Consider the following 24,513-nt stretch of genomic DNA (forward strand, 5'->3'; position numbering starts at 1 on the left):
AAAAGTAGATACAATGCATACACAGAACACAGACAGGCAAAAAGAGTAGCCTTCCAAGAGAATCACCAAAAAACAATTGAATGTTACAATTGTGGATCCAGAAAACACTCTAAGGGAGATTGCCCCATGTTTCATAGGGAAAGACAAAACCGTGATTATAGGGGTAGATATCAAGACAGGCAATCATCTATTGATAGATACAGATATAGAGACTCCCCAAACTACAGAGAACGCAGAAAGGATAGGGATAATTCAAGGGACAGAAAATCAGGATCATTAAATGGATTAGATAAACATAACGATGTCATCACACAAAAATCAAAAAACAATACTTGGCTCATAGATTCAGGGGCGACTAATCACACAACAAATAACAAGAAAATACTGTCTTCATTCACAAATGATAAATTTATGATAAGAGTAGCCAATCAAGAAAATGTTCAAGTCATAGGGAAAGGAGATGTAAATATACCTGGTTTAGGTAAAGTAGAGGGGGTATTGTTGATACCAGAAATATCACATAACATACTTAGTGCAGTGAAATTAAGCCAAGATTTCAACATAAATATAATCTTCTCTGGGGGAAAAGCAATACTAGAAAAGGATGGTACTAAATTGAATAGTGTAATTATCGAAGGGGGCCTACCCTTCCTTGTAACAGAAGATAAATGGTTGCATAACATCAATACAAACACTGATGACGACATTAACATAGATAGTGAACATAGTAACAACAATGACAATGAAGGACCCAATACACACTGTAACCACAAAGACACACCCACTAGTGATACACACAATTACAAAAGGCCCAATATAGGCAAACCAATTCATGATGAACGCGCACACATGTTGCATAGAAAATTGGGACATGCAAGTTTCCCTGTAATACAAAAAATGATTGAACATGCTGATGGCGTCAAAATAAAGGATTGTAAAAACTATTTGGAATGCTCAGTATGTAAATCCTCAAAACTCAGAACAAACCCAAAACCAAAGAGGGCAACAAGGACCTCTAACCAAATTTTTGATCTGGTACATATGGATCTGGTTGGTCCATTAACACCATCCATCACTTACAAAAAAAGATATTTCCTAACTATTGTAGACGACTATAGCCGTTATGGATTTGTTTATACTTTAAAACACAAAGATGAAACTTTCCAAAAATTCAAAGAATTTTACAAACGTGTAGAAACACAACACAATATCAAAATAAAACAAATCATGACAGATAGGGGATCCGAATTCATGTCAAAAGAATTCTCACAATGGTTAAAAGACAAAGGAATGCTACACTTCAAACTAGCCCATTTTCTCCTTTTCAGAATGGTACAGCAGAACGAAAGAACTCGACACTGCAAACCATGATTAGATGTACATTAGAAGATGCTGGTTTAGGAAAACAATTCTGGTCAGAAGCATTACTATATTCAAACTATACCCAAAATAGGACCTGGTCTAGCATCCTAAATAAAACACCATACGAAGTAATGTACAATAGGAAACCAAAAATATCACACATGCACATATTTGGAGTTACAGCAGACGTACACATACCAAAACAATTAAGACATAAGGGAGATAATGTATCCAGAAGGCTCAGATTCATGGGATACGAAACAGGCACAAAAGGATATAGATTCATTGACAGTAATAACAAATTCATAGTCTCAAGAACAGCAGTGTTTCATGAACAGGCCAACTGGTCTAAGATACATCTTAACGAGATAATCCAAAATACAAAACCCAACATTAAACAACAAGACAGAATAGAAAGAGAGAAACATGAACATAACTCACATGATGACAAAAACAAAACATGGACAGGTAACCATACCAGGATAAAAACAGATTCATTAACCAAAAAGGAAGCAAGGTATCTACACGATAATGAGAGCATTCCAATAAGAACAATAAGGTGTAACAGAAAACAATTACCTAATAAGTATAAGGATTATATAATGTGTGTGAATGACGAAACACCAACACCCAACACATACGAGGAAGTGTTAAAACTTTCCATGGATGAAAGAGAAAAATGGGAATTAGCCATAACAAAAGAAATGAACAGCTTGCGTGAATTAGGTGTATTTACACCAGTCCCTGCCCCTAAGAACAAGACAATTATAGGCACCAGGTGGATATTCAAAATCAAAGATTTAGAAGAGGGTAATAAACTATATAAAGCTAGATTAGTTGCACAAGGTTATGCTCAAAAATATCCTGAGGATTACACTGACACATACTCTCCCACTGTAAGAACTGAAAGTGTTAAGACAGCTTTAGTCATAGCGGCTATACTCAATCTTGATGTCTTTCAATATGATGTGCAGACTGCATACTTACATGCAAAGCTCGACAAAGAGATATATGTAAAGGCACCTCATAGCCAATGTACAAATAGAAATGAGACCTGGTTATTTAACAAAAGCTTGTACGGATTAAAACAATCTGGCAAGCGTTGGTATGAATGTCTAGTCAGCGTGCTTAAAAATATGAATTTCAAAGCCACAACTGCAGACAATTGCTTTTTTGTTAGAAAGGAAGGTGAATCATTAGAATTTGTGTTAATCTATGTGGATGATATTTTGTATATAGGCAAACATAAAGAAAAGAAAGACTTATTTGTATCCAAGCTAAGTGAACATTTCTCTTTAAAGTCGCTAGGAAGGGTAAACAAATACCTTGGAGTTCAAATCAATAAGACAAGAAAGGGATTCAAACTATCCCAGAGAGATAAAATTATAGAACTTCTGGAAAAATGCAATTTAAGAGATGCCAAGCCTTGCGATACTCCTATGCAGACTGATTTTCTAAGGAATATGGATGAATCTTCACCTGAGTTCGAGAACAATACATTGTATAGATCAATTATTGGTTCTCTCTTGTATATATCTAATTGGACCAGGCCTGATATAGCTCTGCCACTTAATTTATTATCTAGACATGTAAGTAAGCCACTTATGTATCATTGGGAAGCAGTTAAACGAATACTAAGATATCTAAAACACAGCATAGATTTCTGCCTACTCTTAGAACCCAATAATATTAAAGAACCTATTATCACCAGTTATGCTGATGCAGACTGGGCAGGTGATATCAAATGTAGAAAGAGCACCTCAGGTTATGTATTATTTTTAAATGATTGCCCAATATTCTGGTACACTGGGAAGCAAGATTTAGTAGCGACTTCCACAACAGAGGCAGAATACGTCTGTTTATCTAAAGCCTCAAATAATTTAGTGTGGTTTAATGATTTATTATCTGATATTTGGAAAAACCCAATACTACCATTTGTCATACATGAAGATAATAAGGCAGCTATAGAAATATCAAGATCTGATGCCATTGGTCAAAGGTCCAGACATATAGATATCAAATTTAAACACGTGAGACAATTATCTCAGGATGGATTCATTAAAGCAATCCACTGCGAAACCTCAGAACAAATAGCTGATATATTAACTAAACCTTTACCTTCTAAACAACACAAATATTTGACATCAAAATTACAAGTACTATATAGTTCTGAATCCGAATGCAATCATTGTCATATGTCGAATCGGCATTTAGAGGGGGATTTGTCATAAGTAAATGCCTTATTCTATAACAAGAGATATGTATATATGTACAGGATATTAAGAGTTAATTCATTCCTCCTCCTTTAATGTATTCATGTGTAATCACCCCCTTCCTTGACTCCTCCCCTTTGATATAAATAGAGAGTGCATTCACCTCACGTTTGCTTCTCACTGTAAATCTGACAGAATAAGTAGAATGCCTATTATGAATAAACTCTCCTTTAACTGAAGAAATTGCTTCTGAATTCATCATTGAGTCTGATCCTCAAAATATCATAACAAAACTATTTAGAGTTAGTATCTTAACATATAGCCACATTACAGGCATGTTTTAATGTTGCTTACTGATAATTTCCTGTAAGCCTATAAGGGGCCTCTTTCTCTCTCTTTCTCTGCTTGAGACCAGAACTGACAGGGGAAGCAATTAATCTGTTATCAAGTCTCCATAAACAAAGGGAATAGTCAAGTCTAGCCTTGACTGGGGTAAGAATGTATCTAATTCAAACTTGCTTTGATATCCTCCTCTCTCAAATGTTGTTTCTACTTAATTAATGCTCTATTTTATGGCTATACTATAATTCTTGTGTAATAAGGTAACTGATAAGGGAATATCAAAGGGATAGGATAGAAAGGGGTTGATTGCTTAACAAGTTTGGGTGACAATAAGGACTTAACTAACTTTAAACATGTAGGTGTAGTAGTAGATTGTAGGTGGTCGGAAAGCATGTGACTGAACCAGGCCTTTCAACTGGGTCTGGAGGGACATGTGGCCGGTGATAGAACTGTATAAAATATGCTGAAATCTGTAACTAGGCATGGACTTCTGTTGTTGTGCCAAAGCGAAGTTCCACCAGCTCTTTGCAAACAGCTTTCTAATAAATCTTACTTCTGAGTAACCCAAGTATTGTGTGAATTTGTTACCCACACTCTGCTTCAATTAAAATGGAGTCACGAGTCTTACTTTCCTGAGAGAATAGACTGAGCAAGGTCTGATAGAAGGTCTCTACTGTTGATACTGTGTTGTCTAATATTGTAAGAGGTGGTAGAATACCAGGGCTTCTCCTAAAATATAGTAGTATCATCTATACAGTTTTGAGTGTGTTCAGTTCAAGATTGTTCCGACTGCAGCACAGGGCCAGTTGTTCAACTTTCTGTCTCTACGCAGATTTGTTGTCATCTTGAATTAGATCAATTACTGTTGTATCATCTAAAACCTTCAGTACTTTAACAGAGGGATTCTTAGAGATGTAGTCATTGGTATAGAGAAAAAGGAATAATTGGATTTCACTATTTTCAGCTTTTTCCTGATTTTTAGAACTGTGTCTGGCTGGGATATTTTTTAAAATTTTTGGTTCAATAAAAGAAAAAATATTTTTCTTTTTACTAAATTTGGTCAATTTGAGATTGCAAGGTGAGGATATTAAGTGTTACTCACATTTTAGCCCAAACTCATCTGGTTTTCACAAAAGTTGGTGTGATTATCAAAATGATAGAGGCTGTCATCAGCCTAAAATTTATCTTTATTTTATGAAGCTGAATTTTCAGAAAAATCAATACATTGTCCCTTATAAACTTATATGTGTTCATAATAGAGAAAAGACATTAATCCTTACTTGAAAGGAATTTATGAAGTAGATGAAATGTACAAATGATCTCTTCTAATAATCAACAAGTTAATAACATTTTGTGGCTTCTGACTAAGTCAGATGATGTACCGTATTTTTCGCACTATAAGACACACTTTTTTGTCTCCCAAAAGGGGGTGAAAATGTCTGTGCATCTTATAGACCGAATATTGCCGCCCACCCACCAGCCATTTTTTGACTTCTGCATGCCCTTTTTTTGGTCTTTTTCAGGCCTTTTTAAAGCCCATTTTTGAGGCTTTTTTCGGCCTGTTTTCTAGGCTTTTCTGGCCCATTTGGGGGCTTTTTTGGCTCATTTTCAAGGCTTTTTTCAGTTTGTTTTTGAGGCTTTTGGGGCCGTTTTTGAGGCTTTTTTGTGCCTGTTTTCAGGGCTTCTTTTCAGTCCATTTTGAGGTTTTTTTAGCCCATTTTTTTGGGAAAAAATGGGCCAAAAAGCCTCAGAAATGGGCCAAAAAACCCTCGAAAATGGCCCCCAAAAGCCCACAAAACAGGCCGAAAATAGCCTCGAAAATGGATAGAAAAAAGCCCCGGAAAAGGGCCCCAAAAAAGGGAGGCCAAAAACCTTTTTTGTTGTTTTTCTCTTCTAAATTTAGGTGCGTCTTATAGTCAGGTGCATCTTATAGTCCGAAAAATATGGTATGTGTCATCATCATCATCATTTTAGCCATTGTCTATCCACTGTAGGATGAAGGCCTCTTCTGCATGTTTCCAACCCATATGGTCCTGATCTTGGTTTTTCAAATTTACAGCGTGGGCATAGTATGAATTCATTGCTGAAAAACTATGAGGCAATCTGTGCATTACTTCTATTGAAGGATTAATACATACTAAAGATTTGATTCATGCTATTTACTTAACCATTGCAAAATTATAGAAGACTACAGAATAGAATACAATATGGAGACTTTATTTAGCATTATGGGAGAAAGATTTGTGAGAAAATAATAAATTTATGGAACAGGAGTACTTTTAAAAGGAATTAATGATAGCACTTTTAAAAACATATATTTAACACTATAGTTAATTAATTAAATCTATCATTAGATCATATTTTAGTGATATTAGCAATTAGATATTGACTATTTTATATTGACTAATAATCAGCTGATAGTGACTTCATCTCTTAAAAATTCAATAAACTATATTTAGTATTTTTTAGATTTAATCCTATCTTTGAGTCTTAAAATTTGATATATAGCAATGGTGTTTAAATGATTGAATATGTTCTAAAGGGAATCACATATAAGAAAAACATTTTATATTTGATTTTTTAAAATGTTATTATGAAGAAACTCATGTTTAATTCCATAGTTGCTATGGCTTGACTTTCAAATTGTGAAAGCATTGTGATTAACACCAGCTGTCTGCAATTACTGTAAGTTCGAATCTCACCAGGCTCAAGGTTGACTCAGCCTTCCATCCTTTCTAAGGTAGGTAAAATGAGGACCCAGTTTGTGGGGGCAATAAGCTGACTTTGTATAAATATACAAAAGTATGAAGGCTATTGCTTAACGCATTGTAAGCCGCCCTGAGTCTCCGGAGAAGGGCGGCATATAAATCAAATTTTAAAAAAAAATTATTATTGCAATATGTATTTATTTTACATTACACATATTTGTACATAATACTCTCAATTTTTACAGAAGCCCCTGAAATTGTTCCAGTATAACTCTGAAATTCTCTCCCTCACTTGCGTAACATTTGCAGAGCACAGTTAATAGAATGCATAATAGTGAAATTATAAATAAACCTTTTTCTCTCTGCCTGTGAAAGAAGAGGTCCCTGTGGTCTCTATATTGAATAAATTTGCATATACTTAAAGGCAATATTCTAGGAATGATTATTCTTCATCAATAAAAGTAATTTTCTCCAACTGATTGATAACTTCCTTGTTGTCAGAAGTCCTTATTTAGTTAAGAGATTTTGTATGACTTTGCTTAATCAATTTGATAACATTGTAAATGTTGTAAGACATGAAAAAAGTTTCTATTTTTTAGTTCTTATTGAAAAATAGCATGGAAAAATCTACATCTAATTTAGCACATTATACATTTTTAATATACTTAATCCAAAGTATAAGGCTCTTGTGGTGTATCTTTGAAAATACTTTCTTGCAAGAGTGTTTTGGCTTACAATCATGACATAATGAAGACCAAGCACAAATCCAGTGTCAAAGCAGCAGTGCTCTCCAGACTTACAGTGGGCTAGTAACAATATGATGAAATGTATTAGTTTCTATGCAGTGTTACGGCATCAAGATTCAAATTTCATCTTTTCTTCCATGTAAACTCTGAGTTTTTTGTGGATGCTAAATACCTTGGCAATTTTAAAAGTTTAATATTTGACTTCCACATCTATCATTCATTCTAGAAGATTTAATTAGATCCTTTTGTTTAGCACAAACAGCTATCTTCCTAAATTATCCATTTATCTGGCTGACCTTTGTGATAGTAATAATAAATGTGGCCACGTGCCTTGGACAGTTTGATTGGATTTACTTCTTCCCATGGAGGACAGTACAACAAGCCCTAGTCCCAGTATGCAAAAGAAGAGTATTCAAAAGACCTTGCCATTTTTTTCTTAAATATGTTTTTTTTCAGAATTTGATACTTATGGTAGGAAGGAAAGAACTGGGAGAAAAAGTTGGATGTTGAAGACTATCGCAAAACATGTTGACATTTTTTCATCTTCATTTCTCCCCAAGCAGGAATTTAAAGTCCAAGGGTTTGGAAAGCATCTCGCAGGTCATCAATTTCATAAAGAGGCTGTGAATCAAGGAGAAATAAGTGATCCAAAAGCAATTGTGAGAATATGAGACAAGATAACAAATAAGGACAGTAATAAAGAAAACATCAAGAAAATATAGGAAAAACTGGGAAGTGGAGGGAAGGGTATGAATGAGAAATGAAGGCAACAGAAGAGAAGAGCAAATAGAGGGCAGTGATTCTGCTTACACTGAGGAGAAGTAGGGAATGACAAGTAAGAGAAGAGCAGCAAAGAAGAAGAAGGAAGTTTAGTGTCAGATCCCTAAAAGTGATACTGCCATTCAATTGGGAGAATGGGTGGCCTTGGATTCAATTTATTAGCATTGCCTTTGCCAACAGATTTTTTACAACCTATATCCTGGCACCACAGTACCCTGAGAACTCCTTACCTTTGGGGCAGGAGTGAAAGAGCCTTTGTAGTACAGTAGTCTAAAGCACCCTGTTATTAAGACCAGCTGCCTGCAGTTACTGCAGGTTTGAATCTCGCCAGGCTCAAGGTTGACTCAGCCTTCCATCCTTTCTAAGGTAGGTAAATTGAGGACCCAGTTGTGGGGGCAATAAGCTGACTTTGTATAAATATACAAAAGGATGAAGGCTATTGCTTAGCGCATTGTAAGCCGCCCTGAGTCTCCGGAGAAGGGCGGCATATAAATCAAATTAAAAAAAAAAAAGTAAAATCTGTTACTACCGGTTCTGTGGGCGTGGCTTGGTGGTGGGGGGTAATGTGACTGGGTGGGTGTGGTCAAGTTTTTTTAAAAAAAACTTCAAAGCATTTTTTCTAATGCTTTGAAAAGCCTCTCTGCCAATCAGGAACTCAGCTGGGATCGTCAGAGACTTTTCAAAGCATTTTTTTACAACCTCTTCTGCAAGAGGTTGCAGAAAAAAATGCTTTGAAAAGCTTCTGATGATCCCAGCTGAGCCGCGTGATCATCAGAGGCTTTTTTTTTTTACTTTTAAAAGCATTTTTTCATTGGAAGAGGTTGTAGAAAAAATGCTTTTAAAAGTTTTTTAAAAAGCCTCTGATCATGCGGCTCAGCTGGGCATGGTGGAGGGGGGGGGCACAGGGATTTTTGTTACCTGTTCTCTGAACCACCCGCCGCCATCGCTACCAGATCAGGCGATCTGGTCCGAACCAGAAGCATTTCACCCCTGCTTTGGGGAATGTTTAGGACAGCCATGAGGGCTGTTTCACTTTAAAGGATAACGGAGGATAGCAATGGGAATGCATGCTTATCCGGTTCTCAGGGCAGCTGGTAAAGAAAATTCTTCACACTTGTGTATTGGCTAAAATCTGCATTCTGGCTAAAGGGAGGGGTTTCTACTACTTTAATCCTACCTGTCTTGCCTAAGGGTATTCAGATGTTGCTTTGAATCCATTGCTGTCAATTCTGCTTAATAAAAGGTTCCTTTTGAAATACTACATTTCAACTTTCTTAAGTTAGAAGGAGAGACAATCCTTACACTCAGTGAGAGAAGTAAATGCTCACCAAAAGGATACGCCGGAGTTGTCTGGTAAGACGCACAGAATTTTCATGAAGTCCTTCCCAGGCTTTGAAGGTTTTTTTGCGGTTTTCCACAAAGGTGTTCCAGCAGTAAAAATAGTCTGATAAGAAAGAGCCATGAAACATTCAAACTCAGTTTGATATCTCCTAAGGCTGTGCAAATCTTTTGAAAGAGTTGCTTTGAGAATTCATGGGAGTATGTATAAATCATCTCTTTTGAAATAAAGCAACTCTGTCTTCACTGGCTCACTTGACTCTTTTAGAAGTTGTTCCCACCTGTCTCCCCAGGCTAATCTTTTGAAGGATTTGTACAGCCGTTATATTCATCTGAATATATAATCATACAATTAGTTTATTTTGCTTCAAGTTCATAATGCAGATATTCCCTAAATGTAATTGTATGATATTACCTTTCTTTGTCTAATAATCAGCAGAATTTAATCTGGATTAAACTAAATTATATTAATTGGAGGGAGAACAATTTTCAAGACCTAATCCCAAGCATAAGCCCGATGGCAATCAATCAAGTGGTAAGAAAGAAGGGGAATAAAGATACAAAACAAGAGATGTACGAAGCAAACACAGTGTCAGCCAAACAGGACTCCAATACATTAATGCTCAAAGTATGAGGAACAAACAAGGCCAACTAGAAATCTTTGTACATGGGGACAAGAATGACATTGTTGCCATTACTGAAGCTTGGTGGAATAAAACCCATGTTTGGAACATATTGCTAGAAGAATTTAAACTGTTCAACAGAAACAGACCTAACAGAAAAGGAAGCAAAGTTGCATTACTACACCTGTACAGAAATGCAAAAAAACAAAGATGAAAACCTTGGATGCATTTGGGTTATTATAGAAGGAAACAGAAATGACACTGCCATAAATGTATGTTACAGACTATCCAATGAAACAGGCAATAGATGAACCTTTTGCTAATAAGTTAGCTAAGGTGTGCCAGAGGCACACTGCAATAGTATTGGGGGACTCTAACTACCCTGACATCAACTGGGAGACAAACTTTGCACCAAATGGGAGCTCAAACAGATACCTGACAAACATTGCAGACAACACTGTCACCCAAACGATAGAGGAAGGAACTGGAAGGTCAGCTATACTGGACTTTATTCTTACTAACAGAGATTAAATGATAATAGGGGGTTGAAGTTATGGGAACTTTGGGAGAGGGTGACCATGTCATATTGAAATTCAACATACTTCAGGCACAAGTAATAGAACAAAGTCTAAGTAGTGTACTTGGACTTTAAGAAAGCTGATTTCAACAAACTTAAAGCTCAGGAATGATTTCATGGATGGAAATCTCAAAGAGAAAACATTTCTAGAAGCTTGGGAAACTCTGAAATATGAAATTATAAAAGCCCAGTCTAGCCCAATATCACCAAGAAAGAAAAATAAGAGATCCCCCAGATGAAACCAGCATAGATTCATAAAGAATTCTCTAACTAAACTGATAGACAAAAAGGACAAGTATAAAAAAATGGAAAGAGGGACAAATAATTAAGCAGAATACCAGCAAATAGTCTGAATCTGCAAAGATGAAGTGAGGAAATCTAATAATGAAAGCTCAGAATGAATTAAGACTTGCAAGAAATATCAAAAATAATAAAAGTTTCTTTCAACATATAAGAAACAATTTAAAAAGACAAAGAAACGATCAGTCCACTAATGAGAGATGATGGTAAGGAAGTAACGGGCTGTAGAGAGAAATCAGAGCTGCTAAGTTCATTCTTTGTATCTGTTTTCATGCAAAAAGATAATACAGCCCAACCAAGTTTCTTTCAACATGTCAAAAAGAAAAAACATTGGTCCGCTAAAGGGAGAAGGTGGTAAGAAGATGATGCATAGCAGGGAGAAAAAAACCTGCTTAATTTATTTTTTGCATCTGTCTTTAAACAAAAGGAAAAAAACAGTCCAATCTAATAAAAGCAATACTGTAAAAGACAGATTAGAATATAAATCAAAATAGGCAAGACAACAGTAAGAAAAGACTTATCCATTACTATAAACGAATTCAAATCATCAGGACCAGATGGATTACATCCCCTTTCAAACTCTACATATGCCTACAGTTACAACACAATGATGTGTGGAATGTGTTTATTCCATAAATGGATTCTGTGTGATATTCAGTATGTGTTTGGGAGGCACCATTAATAGTACTTATAGAGCACCAGTTCTCTTTGGGGCAGGGAGAGTAGTACAACTGTGTATCAAAAATTAAATAAGATCCCAGATGCCTTAGCAGGTATTGGAAAACACCATGTTTAAATAGTGATATGAACATCGCACAAAAAAGGAAAAATAAATAAATATAAAAATTGTTGACAATGTACAGTATTGCTAAAATCTTGTAGTATCATAGTAGTTTTGCTTCTGAGACCTCTTGAAATTTTGGCCTTGCTTTTGAAATTTCATGAGATTTCAGTCAAATAGACAAAATTTGACAAGAAGTCATCTTTCAATTCTACAACAATTTTCAATTATTTTAATTTTTAATTTTACAGTTCCATGGATTTTGTAAGGAATTATCACAGATGCCATAATGCTGACTCTTCCTTGACAGCATAAGTGGTCCAATCTTTTCAGTTTGCCAGGGCAGCATTAAGTGAAGAGGAATTGTCCTGGGCCTCATATAAAATATATATAACATAGTTAATGTATAGGTAATATAATGTGGCTCATGGCCTGTGGCTGGACATGTCTGCTTTACAGTGTTGGCTATATTTTGCAATCACAATTATTTATTATTCTAGATGCCATCATTCTGCAGTATCTTACCTTTGAATGTCATGATGGCAATCTGAGCTCCTGCACGGTGTAGACGTCTTAACCCTTCAGGCTCAGCATTGCGTTCCTCACAGAAGTACAAACGGGCAGCGAAAATTCGCAGCGTCAGGTTAGGATATGCACACAAGAAGTCAGCCACATGCCGGGCACAATCGTAACATGGACTCCAGGAGGTGAACCAAGTAATACGATAGCAGTGCCTTGGATCCAGATCCCAAGTGGAAATGTAACGCAGGAAGAGAATTTCAACATGGCAACCTGACTAAATAGCAATGGTACAGAAAAACTGGGATATGAGCATCATACAATGAAAGGCAGAGCCTATAAAAAAAAAGGTATTGTTTTTTTATAAACTCAATCCTGATCAGGATTGAGTTGCTCAATCTACAAATCAGGATTGAGTTGCTCAATTTACAAATAAAAATTGTATGATCAGGAGTAACACATTTTCTTAGATGACATGTCAAGTTGCTAGTGAAAAGTTATATATCTGATTGTTTTCCTACTATATCCACACTACTTCATACATGGAAATAATATCAAGCCAAAGAATGAATGAATCTATCTATCTATCTATCTATCTATCTATCTATCTATCTATCTATCTATCTATCTATCATCTATCGCAGTTAAGTGTATAATATTTCTGAGTGGACAACAGATTTTAATTTAACACACTCCAGGTATTGTTTTGCCATTTATAAATTGTATTGCTGATCCTTAGCTGACAATATTGGGAAGATATTTAGATAATTGGCAGAGAAAATGAAATAATGGGTGATGAAGGTGCACTTTTGGGGTGATAAATTAATCAGGAGGTCATTTCAAATAAGATTTCTGCATATATATGATTTAAGTTCCTGAGCTTCTTTTAACCTTTTAGTTATCTGTCTTGTTTTTATACATCATGCATCTAGTCCCATTACACTGATCATGCTGGCATTGAGATCCTTCCAGACACAATAATTCCTAGAATTATCAGTTAAAAGGCAGCTATTTCATTTTTCCCTCAATAGGTTTTTGATAGCAGGAAAAAGATACCCTTTAGAAGCTATGAATGAGGTCAAATAGGTAATTCTATTTATTTATTTATTTATTTATTTATTTATTTATTTATTTATTTATTTATTTATTTATTTTATGTGATTTGTATGCCGCCCTATCTCCGTAGACTCAGGGAGGCTCACAACAGTAAAAACAAACCCAATGAAACATAAAATACATAAATGTATAAATATAAATTTAAAACATATAAAAATCCATTAAAATAATCAAACCCCCTCAGTCCAGGTTGGGTGATGTAAACAGCCATGTTTTTAATTCACGGCAGAAGGTGCGAAGGTCAGGAGCCAACCGAAGCCCCAGGGGAAGTTGATTCCAAAGAGTGGGCGCACCCACAGAGAAAGCTCTGTCCCTGGGGGTCGCCAGCCGGCATTGTCTAGCCGACGGCACCCGGAGAAGCCCTCCCTGTGAGAACGTACTGGGCGATGGGAAGCTGTTGCTGGCTGCAGATGGTCCGACAAATATCCTGGGCCTAAGCCATATAGGGCTTTATAGGTCATCACCAGCACCTTGAATCTCACCCGGAGGGCAACTGATAACCAATGCAAGTCGCGCAGGAGAGGTGTAATGTGGGAGTATCGGGACCTTCCCATCACAACCTGCGCGGCCGCATTCTGCACCAGCTGAAGCCTCCGAGTGGTCCTCAAAGGCAGCCCCAGGTAGAGAGCATTACAGTAGTCAAGACGGGAGGTGACTAGTGCATGAGTAACTGTGCGTAGAGCATCTCGGTCCAAATAGGGACGCAACTATTTGGCAATTTTAAGGAATTTTAAGGTAATTTTAAGGAAAACTAAAACTGACTGTAGCCAAAGATAGATCTTTGGTCTATTGGTCCTATGACATTTATTGGGGATATTTTTTTCTACTCTTAATATTCAGTCTGAATCTGGATTTCTGTAATTTAAATCCATTACTCTGCATTCTGCAAGGAGAGAAAAGAGGTAGTGATCTTCAATATGATATTCTTTAAAATATTTGACTAATGTGTGCTACTCCCCCACCTGACTTTTTTTTCAAAGCTAACTTATCTAAGGCCATCATTTTTTCCCCCATTTGTCTTAAAAGTCATCCTTGTCAGAGGTGGGTTTCAGCAGGTTCTGACCAGTTCTGGAGAACCGGTAGTGGAAATTTTGAGTAGTTTGGAGAACCAGTAGTAAAAATTCTGACTGGCCCCGCCCCCATCTATTCTCTGCCTCCCAAGTCTCAGCTGATTGGGAGGAACTGGGGATTTTGCAGTAACCTTCCCCTGCCATATCCACCAAGCCACACCCACCAAGCCATGCCACACCTATCAAGCCACACCCACAGAACCGGTAGTAAAAATTTTTGAAACCCAGCACTGATCCTTGTTGCTCTTCACCAATCATGTTTTAATTTCCCTGAATCTTTAAAGTGTAGTACTAAACTAGGATATAGTATTCGAGATGAAATCTGAATCAAACAGAATAAAATAGAACAATTTCTTCTGATTTAGATATTACAGATATACTTAGGTTGATGGAATCTAAAACTACATTTCTCCTTTTTGCAACTGTATCATATTTATTTGCTGCTATCTCAAATTCTTAATAAGAGCCATATTGTTCTGCAGTTATACCACATTGCTTAGTGGGACGATCGAGCACTTTGTATGTGTTATGGCATTCTATTAAGAAACAAGGATGGACAAAACTTAAGGTCAGGCATTTGCTAGTGCATAAAACTCTATGGGTCTTAATTATATAACTTGCTAATTCGTTTAGGTTAGCATAAATAACTTGCAAGTATGCAAATTTGAAATTTAGGATAGAAAACAACTGTTTTTCAGATCTTAGCAGAGGGCCAACAAATTGGACTGATAAAAAAAAGAGGAGAAATCTAGGTAATAGAAAATATCAGGATGGACCAACCTAAGGCCATAGAAAATTTGGTGGATCAAAAAGACTGGACAATCACAAGCCAAAATCATTGTAATGTACATTGTACTCAAAGCACCTTGACCAATTAGGAATAGGATAGGCAGAACCTGAAAAGATATAAAAACATCCACTGCAAGATGTTAGGTTTTTAGAAGGAACTATTCTACTATCTTGAAATCAAATTCTCTTTCTTTCACAATTGCTTCTACAATCTTTAGGTATCTGCCACCAAGTTCTATGTAATAGAACTTCATTCTTGCCTTCCTTCTTTGTAGGCTGTCTTTGCTATTGAAATAAAGTGTTAAAATCTATCTCAGTCTTTTGAAAAATGAGGGAACGTGGGATAGCACTCTTCAAATATCTTAAAGGAATTCATGAGAAGACTGTAATGAAATCTGTTCTCTGTCTTTCCAAAGTGGATTAAGGAAAACACTTTAATTGGTTAATGGAAACCTATTACACAAATGAAAGTGTCACCTGGAAACATTGGAGAGGAAAGCAGAATGTTTCTAGAACCAGCTTCACTTTTTTCCAAAGACTGGGTAATGTTGGCACAGGAAATAATCATTCTCTCCAATGTTCCAAAAACCCACCAAAGGATTTTCAAAGCTCTCCTCACCAATCTATGTCATTATGATTTGCTGGTGGCCCCAGAGATGTGGTCTGTGCATGCACACCTATATACAAATAGCTGCCTTGAACAAATGCTATGCTTTAGCATTTCAAGAACTCACTCAGATGTGCTTTGTGAAGCATTGCTTTTCTCTTTGCACAGCCCTTTCATTGATTCACAGGAAGACTAGTATTTGAATAAGCAAAATGGTGTACTGTAATAAAATATGCAAGAACCCAGAGCTACCTGACCACATGGAGTCCAAGACAGCTTTTTCCCTTGCTTTCACTTTTTGTAGGCCTCTACTAGAAAAGACCCAATGGGAGCTAAATGTGTATCCCTTTACCTTATTACGCAGATATCCAAAATCGAGGGAGCAGGATGTGGCACTATTCCGCTGTTTTACTACATAACAAAGATAAGTTTCATGACGGCCTTTAGCCCATCTCATGTTCTTGAAATGGTAGAGAAATTTCTTTTGCTTCATTAGAAGACTGCAGGGAGGCAGGAACATTAAGAAAATTAATAGCACATATTTATAAATGAAGATCAATATGGGGGAGCCACAGGACAAATCAAGAACTTGACCAAAGATGAGATTAAAAATGAGGAACTCAGAAGCAGATAGTCAACTAAAGTATTATCATTTTGTGCTAGGCAAAAGAATATACTCTATATATTCAAGCATATAACATACAAAAAAAAAAGACAGAAGAAAATCAATGGATATAGTTAATTTAGCATATTTAGCATGACAAGATCAACATATTCCCCTGTAAGTTTTGGAACTTTTTTCTATAGTTCCTTTTTGTCTTACATGATTAATGAATCAGGTTGTCATTGGCACTGACTTGATGACACATAATTCATCCACCCATCCATCCATCCACCCACCCACCCACCCACAATACTGTGGATATCAGTATATTCACAGGGTAACAGTCCTTACATGTGTTTTTTAAGATTTCTCCATCACATTTTGCCATCAATTTTATTTTAAAAGGATGCTTTCTGGCCCATTCCATCCTTGTATGTCTTTTTCTACATCCCCATATGGCGTTTTAGTCAGAGTATACCAATTTATTCGGGAGTGGCCCCACAAATGACATTCAGGAAGCAAAACAGTTTGCAGTTTGCAGGAGGAAATACAGAGGAGGACTATATTAACTTTAATATAGAAAGTCTGTAGCCAAAACAGTGACGTGTGGCTAAAAATGTGAGGCAACCCTGGTTAGGATCTCTCAATTCTTCATTTTAGTCAACATTCACATCTCAATAGGACCAACTTATTAAAATCATCTAAAGCCCAAACTGACAAGTAAAGTTTATTACAGATGTTACATGCTCCAACAGAAAGCCGATATCTCTGACCAGTGTTGGGATTCAATTTTTTTTACTACCGGTTCTGTGGGCATGGTTGGTGGTCATGTGGCTTGGTGGTCATGTGATTGGGTGGGTGTGGCCAGCTTGACGTCACTCACGTCAAAGGGTGCCTTGTCTGGCCTGGCCTCGCCTCAACGAGATACAATATCCCTATCTATTTACTACTACTGAACATCCAAAATACATTATTTAATCCTATGTATGTATGCCATATGTGTACATACATATTACATAGTATAGTGTGTGTATAGGCACACAAAAAGATACATTATCTACTATATATACTGTATGTGTATGTACATATACACACATATTCAACCTCACTTATTGCATTTGGAAAAACATACCCAGAGTCCACTTTCTGCCATACATTTAGCTATAACTTCTGTACATTAGAACATTACACACCAGAGGTGGGATTCACTTACCTTCCGTACCGGTTCGCAAGTGTGAGTGTGTGCGCACACTTCTCTTGCATGTGCCACCTCTGCACATATGCATGTCCTTCTGCACATGCGCAGTAGTTGCGCATTATGTCTGGGCGGGTGGACAGTGCCTCCCGCAGTTGCCGCTACTGGTTCACGTGATCCAGAGACAACCCGCTGAATCCCACCACTGTTACACATGCCTTCAGATGTTCTTCCCTAGCCTGCACATGACTGTTAGAGCCAAGAGATGTCATGGATTAAGTAAAATATGGTGAAACTCACTTAACAACGCTCTTGCTTAGTAACCAAAATTTTGGGCTTTTTCTCTTTCTTTCTTTCTTTCTTTCTTTCTTTCTTTCTTTCTTTCTTTCTTTCTTTCTTTCTTGTCTCTCCCTTCTCTCTCTCTCTCTCTTTCTTTTCTCTCTCTCTCACTCTCTCTCTCCCCCTTCCCTTCCCCCTTCCATCTCTCCTTCTAAGGCTAGGATACCCATCCGAAACAAAAACTCCGTTGGATGAAGCCATTGCCATCTGACTTATTCAACCCAAGACACACACACACACACACACACACACACGTGCACACAAACACATACATGTGCAGGCACTCAAACAAACTTCTGTGATGGTAAGCTGCAAAGTGCAAACTAACGAAAACTCTTCTTTTTTTGCAATGCTTGTTTTTCTCAGTCCCAGCCCCCAAGCCTCTCCCAATGTTTTCCTCTCTCTCCTCACAGCACAGGGCTGTAAGGGGGGAAACCTTAGGTGCTATCAAAGAGGATCCTGGATGCTGTACTCTAGGGAAATGAGAAAGGGAGCTGCCAGCAGGAGGGAAAGAGGAACAGAGGAACTGCAGGCAAAGAAAAAAAGAGGCTTCCTTCCCTCATGCTGGCTGCTCTGTTTCCCCTTCCCATTAAAGAGGATCCTGGGCACTGCACTCAATGGGGAAATGAGAAAGTCAGTCACTCACCCAGACAGACCAGGGCAGCTCAGTTGGGCCACTCGGATGCAGCTGAAGGCAGGCAAGCTGGCTGGCCCTCAGAGACCATGTGGTCGAGGCAAGCGAGGGAGCCAGATGGAGAGCAGCAGCAGCTATGCCAGGCGAGCAGACGAGATGAGGAGTGACTGGGTGGGGTGGGGTGGGCGGGGCCAGCCAGAATTTTTACTACCGGTTCGCCTGAACCACCCTGAACTGGCTGAATCCTATCACTGTCTCTGACCCTGTCCTAAGAGTCAAGAAGGTTCTTTCCCTATCCTTCCCATCCTAGGTAGAGACTCAAAGAGAAAGCCTAAGAATGTCAGTCTTCTGATTAGGACAGGGTCCTCAAACTTTTTAAACAGGGGGCCAATTCATGGTCCCTTAGGCTGTTGGGGGGCCAGACCAGCTGGAGTGTGTGGCTATGTGGTCATATGACTGGGCGTAGCTATGTGGTCATGTGACCTGGTGGGTGTGGCCAATTTAGCAGTCCATTAAACAATACACACAAATTAAACTTTAATTTGGTTTAATTAAAACACCCGCTCCTGGGGGTATATTATTTGCTTTTGTTTGCATGTTGCTCTTTTGGTTGACTTTTCTTTTTACTAGATCATTTTTTTAAGTTGTTTAGGAGTCTAGTGGTCCACTTCAGGAAACTCAATTTTGCAGCAATTCTTCTCAGTCCCAGGGAGCTTACAATCAACAAGTAGAATAAACCAGGGAAAGCATTGCTTCTCCTTGTTTTGGGTGGATGGGAGGCAAGGGACTCGGCCCAAGAGCTGGGCCTCCTTAGAGAGGCAAAGGAGCAGGTTTATGTCTACTCCAGAACCTGGAAAAATGCACCCCTCAGCAGCAAGCTCCTGCACACTTGGGACTTTTCCCCAGCCAAGTCCCCCAACCAGTACAGGCTCCTTTTGCTCTCCCTCCACTGCTGCTCAGTGCCAGGACAGACAAGAAGGAAAAGAGTGTTTCTCCTCTGGGCTTGATTCCTCTGCCCCCTCCCCAATAGCTCCCTTGCCAAGATAACATGTTTCATTGTGGCTGAAGCAGCAGCCATGAGACCCAGGCAAGCCCCTTCTGGCACAAGGGCCTCCTCTGCAGTAGTGGGATTCAAATCCCAGTGCTACGGTTCTCTATCGGTAGTGTGCAGGTGCGCAGGTGCACTTCGTGAGTGCACGGCACTTTTGCGCATGCACAGAGCATTTTTGATGACATCTGGGTGGGTGGGTGGGTGGAACCTCCCACTGCTATCACTACCAGTTTGCCCGGACTAGGGTGAACCGGTAGAAACCCACCCCTGCTCCTCTGCCTTCCTGGGCTGAGCTAGACTACCAAGCTACTGTCTACCTGCCCCCTTAATTGGTGGGGGAAGGGAAAATGAGGAATTACTAGACTGGCCTGCCTCTCTCTCCCCTTCGCCCTCCCCACCCCCAATTTGGCTATTGAAATTAAGACTGGCTTCCCCTCAGCCCCACTCTTGATCGGGGAGCCCATAGCCTCAATCTGAAATTTACGAAGAGGGATAGGGTTGACGTGCTCGCATATTCCAATTAAGAAAACTTAAAATGCTGCTTTTTCAGAATGCTGCACCAAAACCATTTTCTTCAGTAGGGAGGAGAAAAACCACCCTTAGTGCAGGGCTCCTGCTCCTGCTGCCAACATGCAAGCCCATCCACAGCAGAGGCAACATTCACAGGGCCAGAGGTTGGGTTTTTTTTCTTATGGTGACATTGTCTTGCTGCCACCTGACAGGTGAAATAGGGACGATGGGCCCTCTTTATCGCAAAGGCCTCCTGGAAGGGATCTGGCCACTCCAACTCCCCTTCAACGCGCTCCCCAGGGGCAGATATTAAATTCTGCCTGCCCCACCAGAACTGGGCAGCGAAGGGCGAGCCTCCTGAGCAAGGCAGGAAGTGGCGGTGATGGTATTCGGGGCAGGGGATTCGGCTCATGAGAAGCGCTTCAGGAAAGAGCCAGAGAGCATTCCGGGAAGCCTCGCTAGCCCTCCCACTGCCACCATCATCCTGTCCAAAGTGCCATCACGAGCATCCCAAGCAAGGCAGGGAGTGGTGGCAGCAGCATTCAGGACAGGGGATTTGGCTTCAGGGAAGAGCCAAGGATAGTTCTGATGCTGCCAACTCCCACGCACTTCCCTCCCCATTCACGTCAGTCCACCCTCTGGCATTGCTGCAGGTGCTCCCCCGCCCACCCATGCCCTTTGGCCAATCACAATGGGCATGTGTCTCCCTTCCCTGTGTGGAGCATGTTCCCCTCACACACCCAACTGCAGCAGTGGGTGCACGAGAGGGATGCTTCACCAGCACACCCTGCAGGAAGTGTGGGACAGTGCAGCATGCAGGGAACCATCTGCTACCAGGCCCAACACGTGGTGCCTGTCCGGGCTGCCCTGAAACGTGGAGGGGCATGGGGTAGGAAGTGGCACCCATCCCAAGGCTGGAGGAAGAGGGCCTTTGAGCCCCAGGCACCAGTTTGGGCAGCACCTTGCTGACTCATCTGCTCGTGTAGAGGGAAGTCCCACTATCCCCAAGCCGCGCCTTCCCAGAACGCCAGCCAAGCAGAGAATTTGGCTGTAATCCTCAGCTTGGAATGGAGATGTGGCAGGGGGGCTGCAAGATAGAAGGCTGCCTTCAGTCCAGGGAAGGGACCGCAGCCTCAGGAGCACTGTCTGAAGGAGCTGCGTCGGACAGGCAGCGCCCCGAAAGCGCTCTGGAGCTACTACCTCACAGGGCAGAGCAGGGCTTGGCTCTCCTTTGTGAGCAATTCCAGTGAAGGAGGCACATCATCAGGGGTCTCTACCCCTGGCAGCTCCTGGGTAGCAACTCTGCCACTTCGGACAGGATGACGGCTCAGTGGACCCACCCAGCCCAAAGGAGGCAAAGTGGCCAGTTAAAAAGGCCAAGTAGATTTGGTAAAGTATGACCAGGCCCAGCAGGCATTAAATGGCCACCACAATTGGGGAAAACCAGATCCCCATTGGAGCCTTGGCTGCCCAGGTCCAGCAGAGATGAGGGTGAAGGCACGTGATTCTGGCTGGGCTTGGGCAGCCATAGCGCTGATGGAGATTGAGCTTTCCCCAGGCCTGGTGCTCCAGGTAGTGATGGCAGAGGCCTAATGGACTTGCATGAACTGCTGGCAGCCTCGGTTGTGCCAGACCTATGAAGGGGCCAAGAAGATGACCAACAACTACCTGCTTTTCAATCACAAGCCAAAAGAGACAGGATGGAATAGGCAGCCATCGCCTCACACCCTCCTCACCTTGTTTTTGCCCGCAGCGGCAGCAGTAACTGAAGACAGAGGCACAGGGGACAGGCACGTGGTCTGGATTGCTGGATGCATTGGACAGCTACCTGTGCTGTCCCAGCTACATGGGATGGAGCAGGCGCATCTGGTGGTCTGCATCACATGTCTCCCCCCCATTCTACCTGCTGCTGGTGCCAGTGCTGCCATCACCATATTTCTTGGAAGGTCAGCTGTGTAGTCCCTGCTGCTGGACACCTGCATCTTCGTGGATGCCGCTCCTTTTGCCACTCCTTTTGCATCCTTGCCTGCTGTGGCTGCCAGCAGGTGGCGGGCAGCCACCCATCACCCCCCACCCACTCGATGCCGCAGCAGTGAGGCACTTACTCCCTAGGCCCCGGTCAGGGTCACCACGGCTGATTGCCACTTGGAGAGCACTCCCTGAGTCCAGGGACGGATGGATGGAGGAAGCCCGAGCTAAGAAGCTGAGGTGGAGGGCACCATCTTCCCCTTCCGTGGCCTCAGCACATCCCATTTTTGGCCTCCCTGGTCCCCAGAAGCACTCTGCTGACTAAAAACTTTGGCCTTCCTTTCCAGTTTCAGCCTGCAGGGCTTGCAAAGGTAAGAATTGTGCTCCTCTGAAGGGTGGGGGCCGGTGGGTGGGCAGGGTGTTGTGGGTGGGGCAGACTCATGGTCCCACATGGGCTGGATTAATGGCTTTGGCGGGCCGTAGTTTGAGGATCCCTGGATTAGGATAAAAAGTAGAGGAAAAAGGGGACTTCCTCATGGCTGCATAAATGCACATTCTTCCGTCTCTGAGTTGGCACAAAAGAATGTCAACACAATTGCACTCCCCCACTGAGTTTTACTGTGCTTCCAGAACAAGGCTGGTGAGGAGTGCCATTCCTAGAGACATAATGCAGGATGGTAATATAGAAATTAAAGAATCCATCAGTGTCCTTTTCTCTCACTTTGTGTTTGTTGGCAGAAAAACCAACCACCAGTCACTCAAAAGAAGGCATAGAAGGCAGTTACTCCATTGTCAATCAAAGTTCTGCAGAATATAAGGGCTGAGGATCCACAACTGTAGCATTCCCAAAGTATGACCATCTACCCCGCCCCCATTTAAATACCTCCAGTAAAAAAAGAATTTACCGTCTGTCAGATCATTTGTCAGGGAATTGTGCAACTGGTGTCCAAATGGAGTCAGAGATGCTGACAAGAACCAGCAGTTTTATATAAATAAGTATATTTACAGTAAATAAGAGACAAAATGAGGAGCGTAGTCAGGTAAATCAACACATCAGGAACATCATCAGGTAAATCACAGAGAGCACACACAGCACACAGGACAAAAAGGTAGAAAACAAGGAAACTCCCCCTTTATTCTTATACAGCTCAGATTCCCTCATGCAATGGCCAGCTCTCTTTAACCAATTATCTATAACTGTGGGTTCTTACTCATTGTCTAATCCACTGCTCCAGCTATTAAATTTTTAATATCTTAATATTAACTGCCTCTGAGGGGGATCTGAGAGTTAGAGGGAGGAGCAACTGCCTGTGAGGGGGGGTCTGAGTGAATACAAAGAAAAAGCATTCTTTACATTCTCACTTCACAGGAGTTAGAGGGAGGAGCAACTGCCTGTGAGGGGGGTCTGAGTGAGTACAGAGAAGAAAATAAATCAAAAATAGCAATAATATATTCAGGGTTAGTGCATTTGAGAATGTGATTTTATTCTATTTAAAAATGACCGGCTTAGTTCAGTGTAATACTTGTTTTGCAGCTGTCTTTCGCAGTACTCTTTTCAAATTTGGGTACTGTCCTCTTTGTAAACAAATTAGTAGTCTACGTGGACAGATTACCTATCTAGAATCACTAATCTGTGATCTCCAAGCAGAAATTAGGTGCCCAATTCAGCCATTCCACTCTATTGAGCTGCTATGCCATCAGTCCCCTCTACCACAAAGATCCTGCAGGAGAAGGGCAGTATGGACAACCTTGGGATCTGGCAGGGTGAGAGCTGTGAACCATAAACACAAAGCTTTTGCTGTGTCCCAGCATAACAGATACAGTGCCCTTGCTGACCTTAATAGAGACACTAAAGTGACAGGTCAAGGTAGTAGTGATACTGATAACTCAAATAAGCAGGGGATTGTGGTCCAAGATGAAGAACTTACTTTGGAAAGGGGAAAGTGTGAACCAGGTATTACACATCAGTCACACAAGAAGAGCACGGTATCCAAAAAGAGAAGCCACCTTCTGGTTGGTGATTCAATTGTAAGGGATGTAAATTTAGGAAAAGATATGGAGGTTTTGAAAGAGGTCAGGTGTCTGCCAGGTGCTATTGCCAGCAGAGACAAGAGGCGTATTCTTAAGATAGTCAAGAATGCCAGTAAGGACTGTGATGTTCATGCTTCACATCTTGGCACAAATGATCTGTCCCAAAAGGATGTACTTTCTATGCAGAATGATTTCCAGAGCTTGGGGTATGAACTTAGTAGTATAGGTTGTAGGCTTATCTTTTCAGAGGTTTTATTGGTATATAATGAACAAAAAGGAAAAGGCCAGTGTGTAGCAGAGTTTAATGTGT

At 40.3% G+C, this 24,513-nt stretch overlaps 1 protein-coding gene across 1 annotated transcript; it reads right to left on the minus strand.

The window, feature by feature from the left end:
• Positions 1-7,938: 7,938 nt before the first annotated feature.
• AICDA (activation induced cytidine deaminase) lies at positions 7,939-16,391 on the minus strand. Its single transcript, XM_070935291.1, has 4 exons — positions 16,224-16,391; positions 12,296-12,566; positions 9,480-9,595; positions 7,939-7,992 (listed from the first exon to the last, which is right to left on the minus strand). The coding sequence occupies exons 1-4, from the start codon at positions 16,389-16,391 to the stop codon at positions 7,939-7,941; spliced, it is 609 nt and encodes a 202-aa protein (XP_070791392.1).
• Between the last annotated feature and the right edge of the window lie 8,122 nt (positions 16,392-24,513).

The sequence above is a fragment of the Pituophis catenifer genome, unplaced genomic scaffold (assembly GCF_029215685.1).
Source record: "Pituophis catenifer annectens isolate HBS135680 unplaced genomic scaffold, rPitCat1.0.hap2 SCAF_2, whole genome shotgun sequence".
Lineage (NCBI taxonomy): Eukaryota > Metazoa > Chordata > Lepidosauria > Squamata > Colubridae > Pituophis > Pituophis catenifer.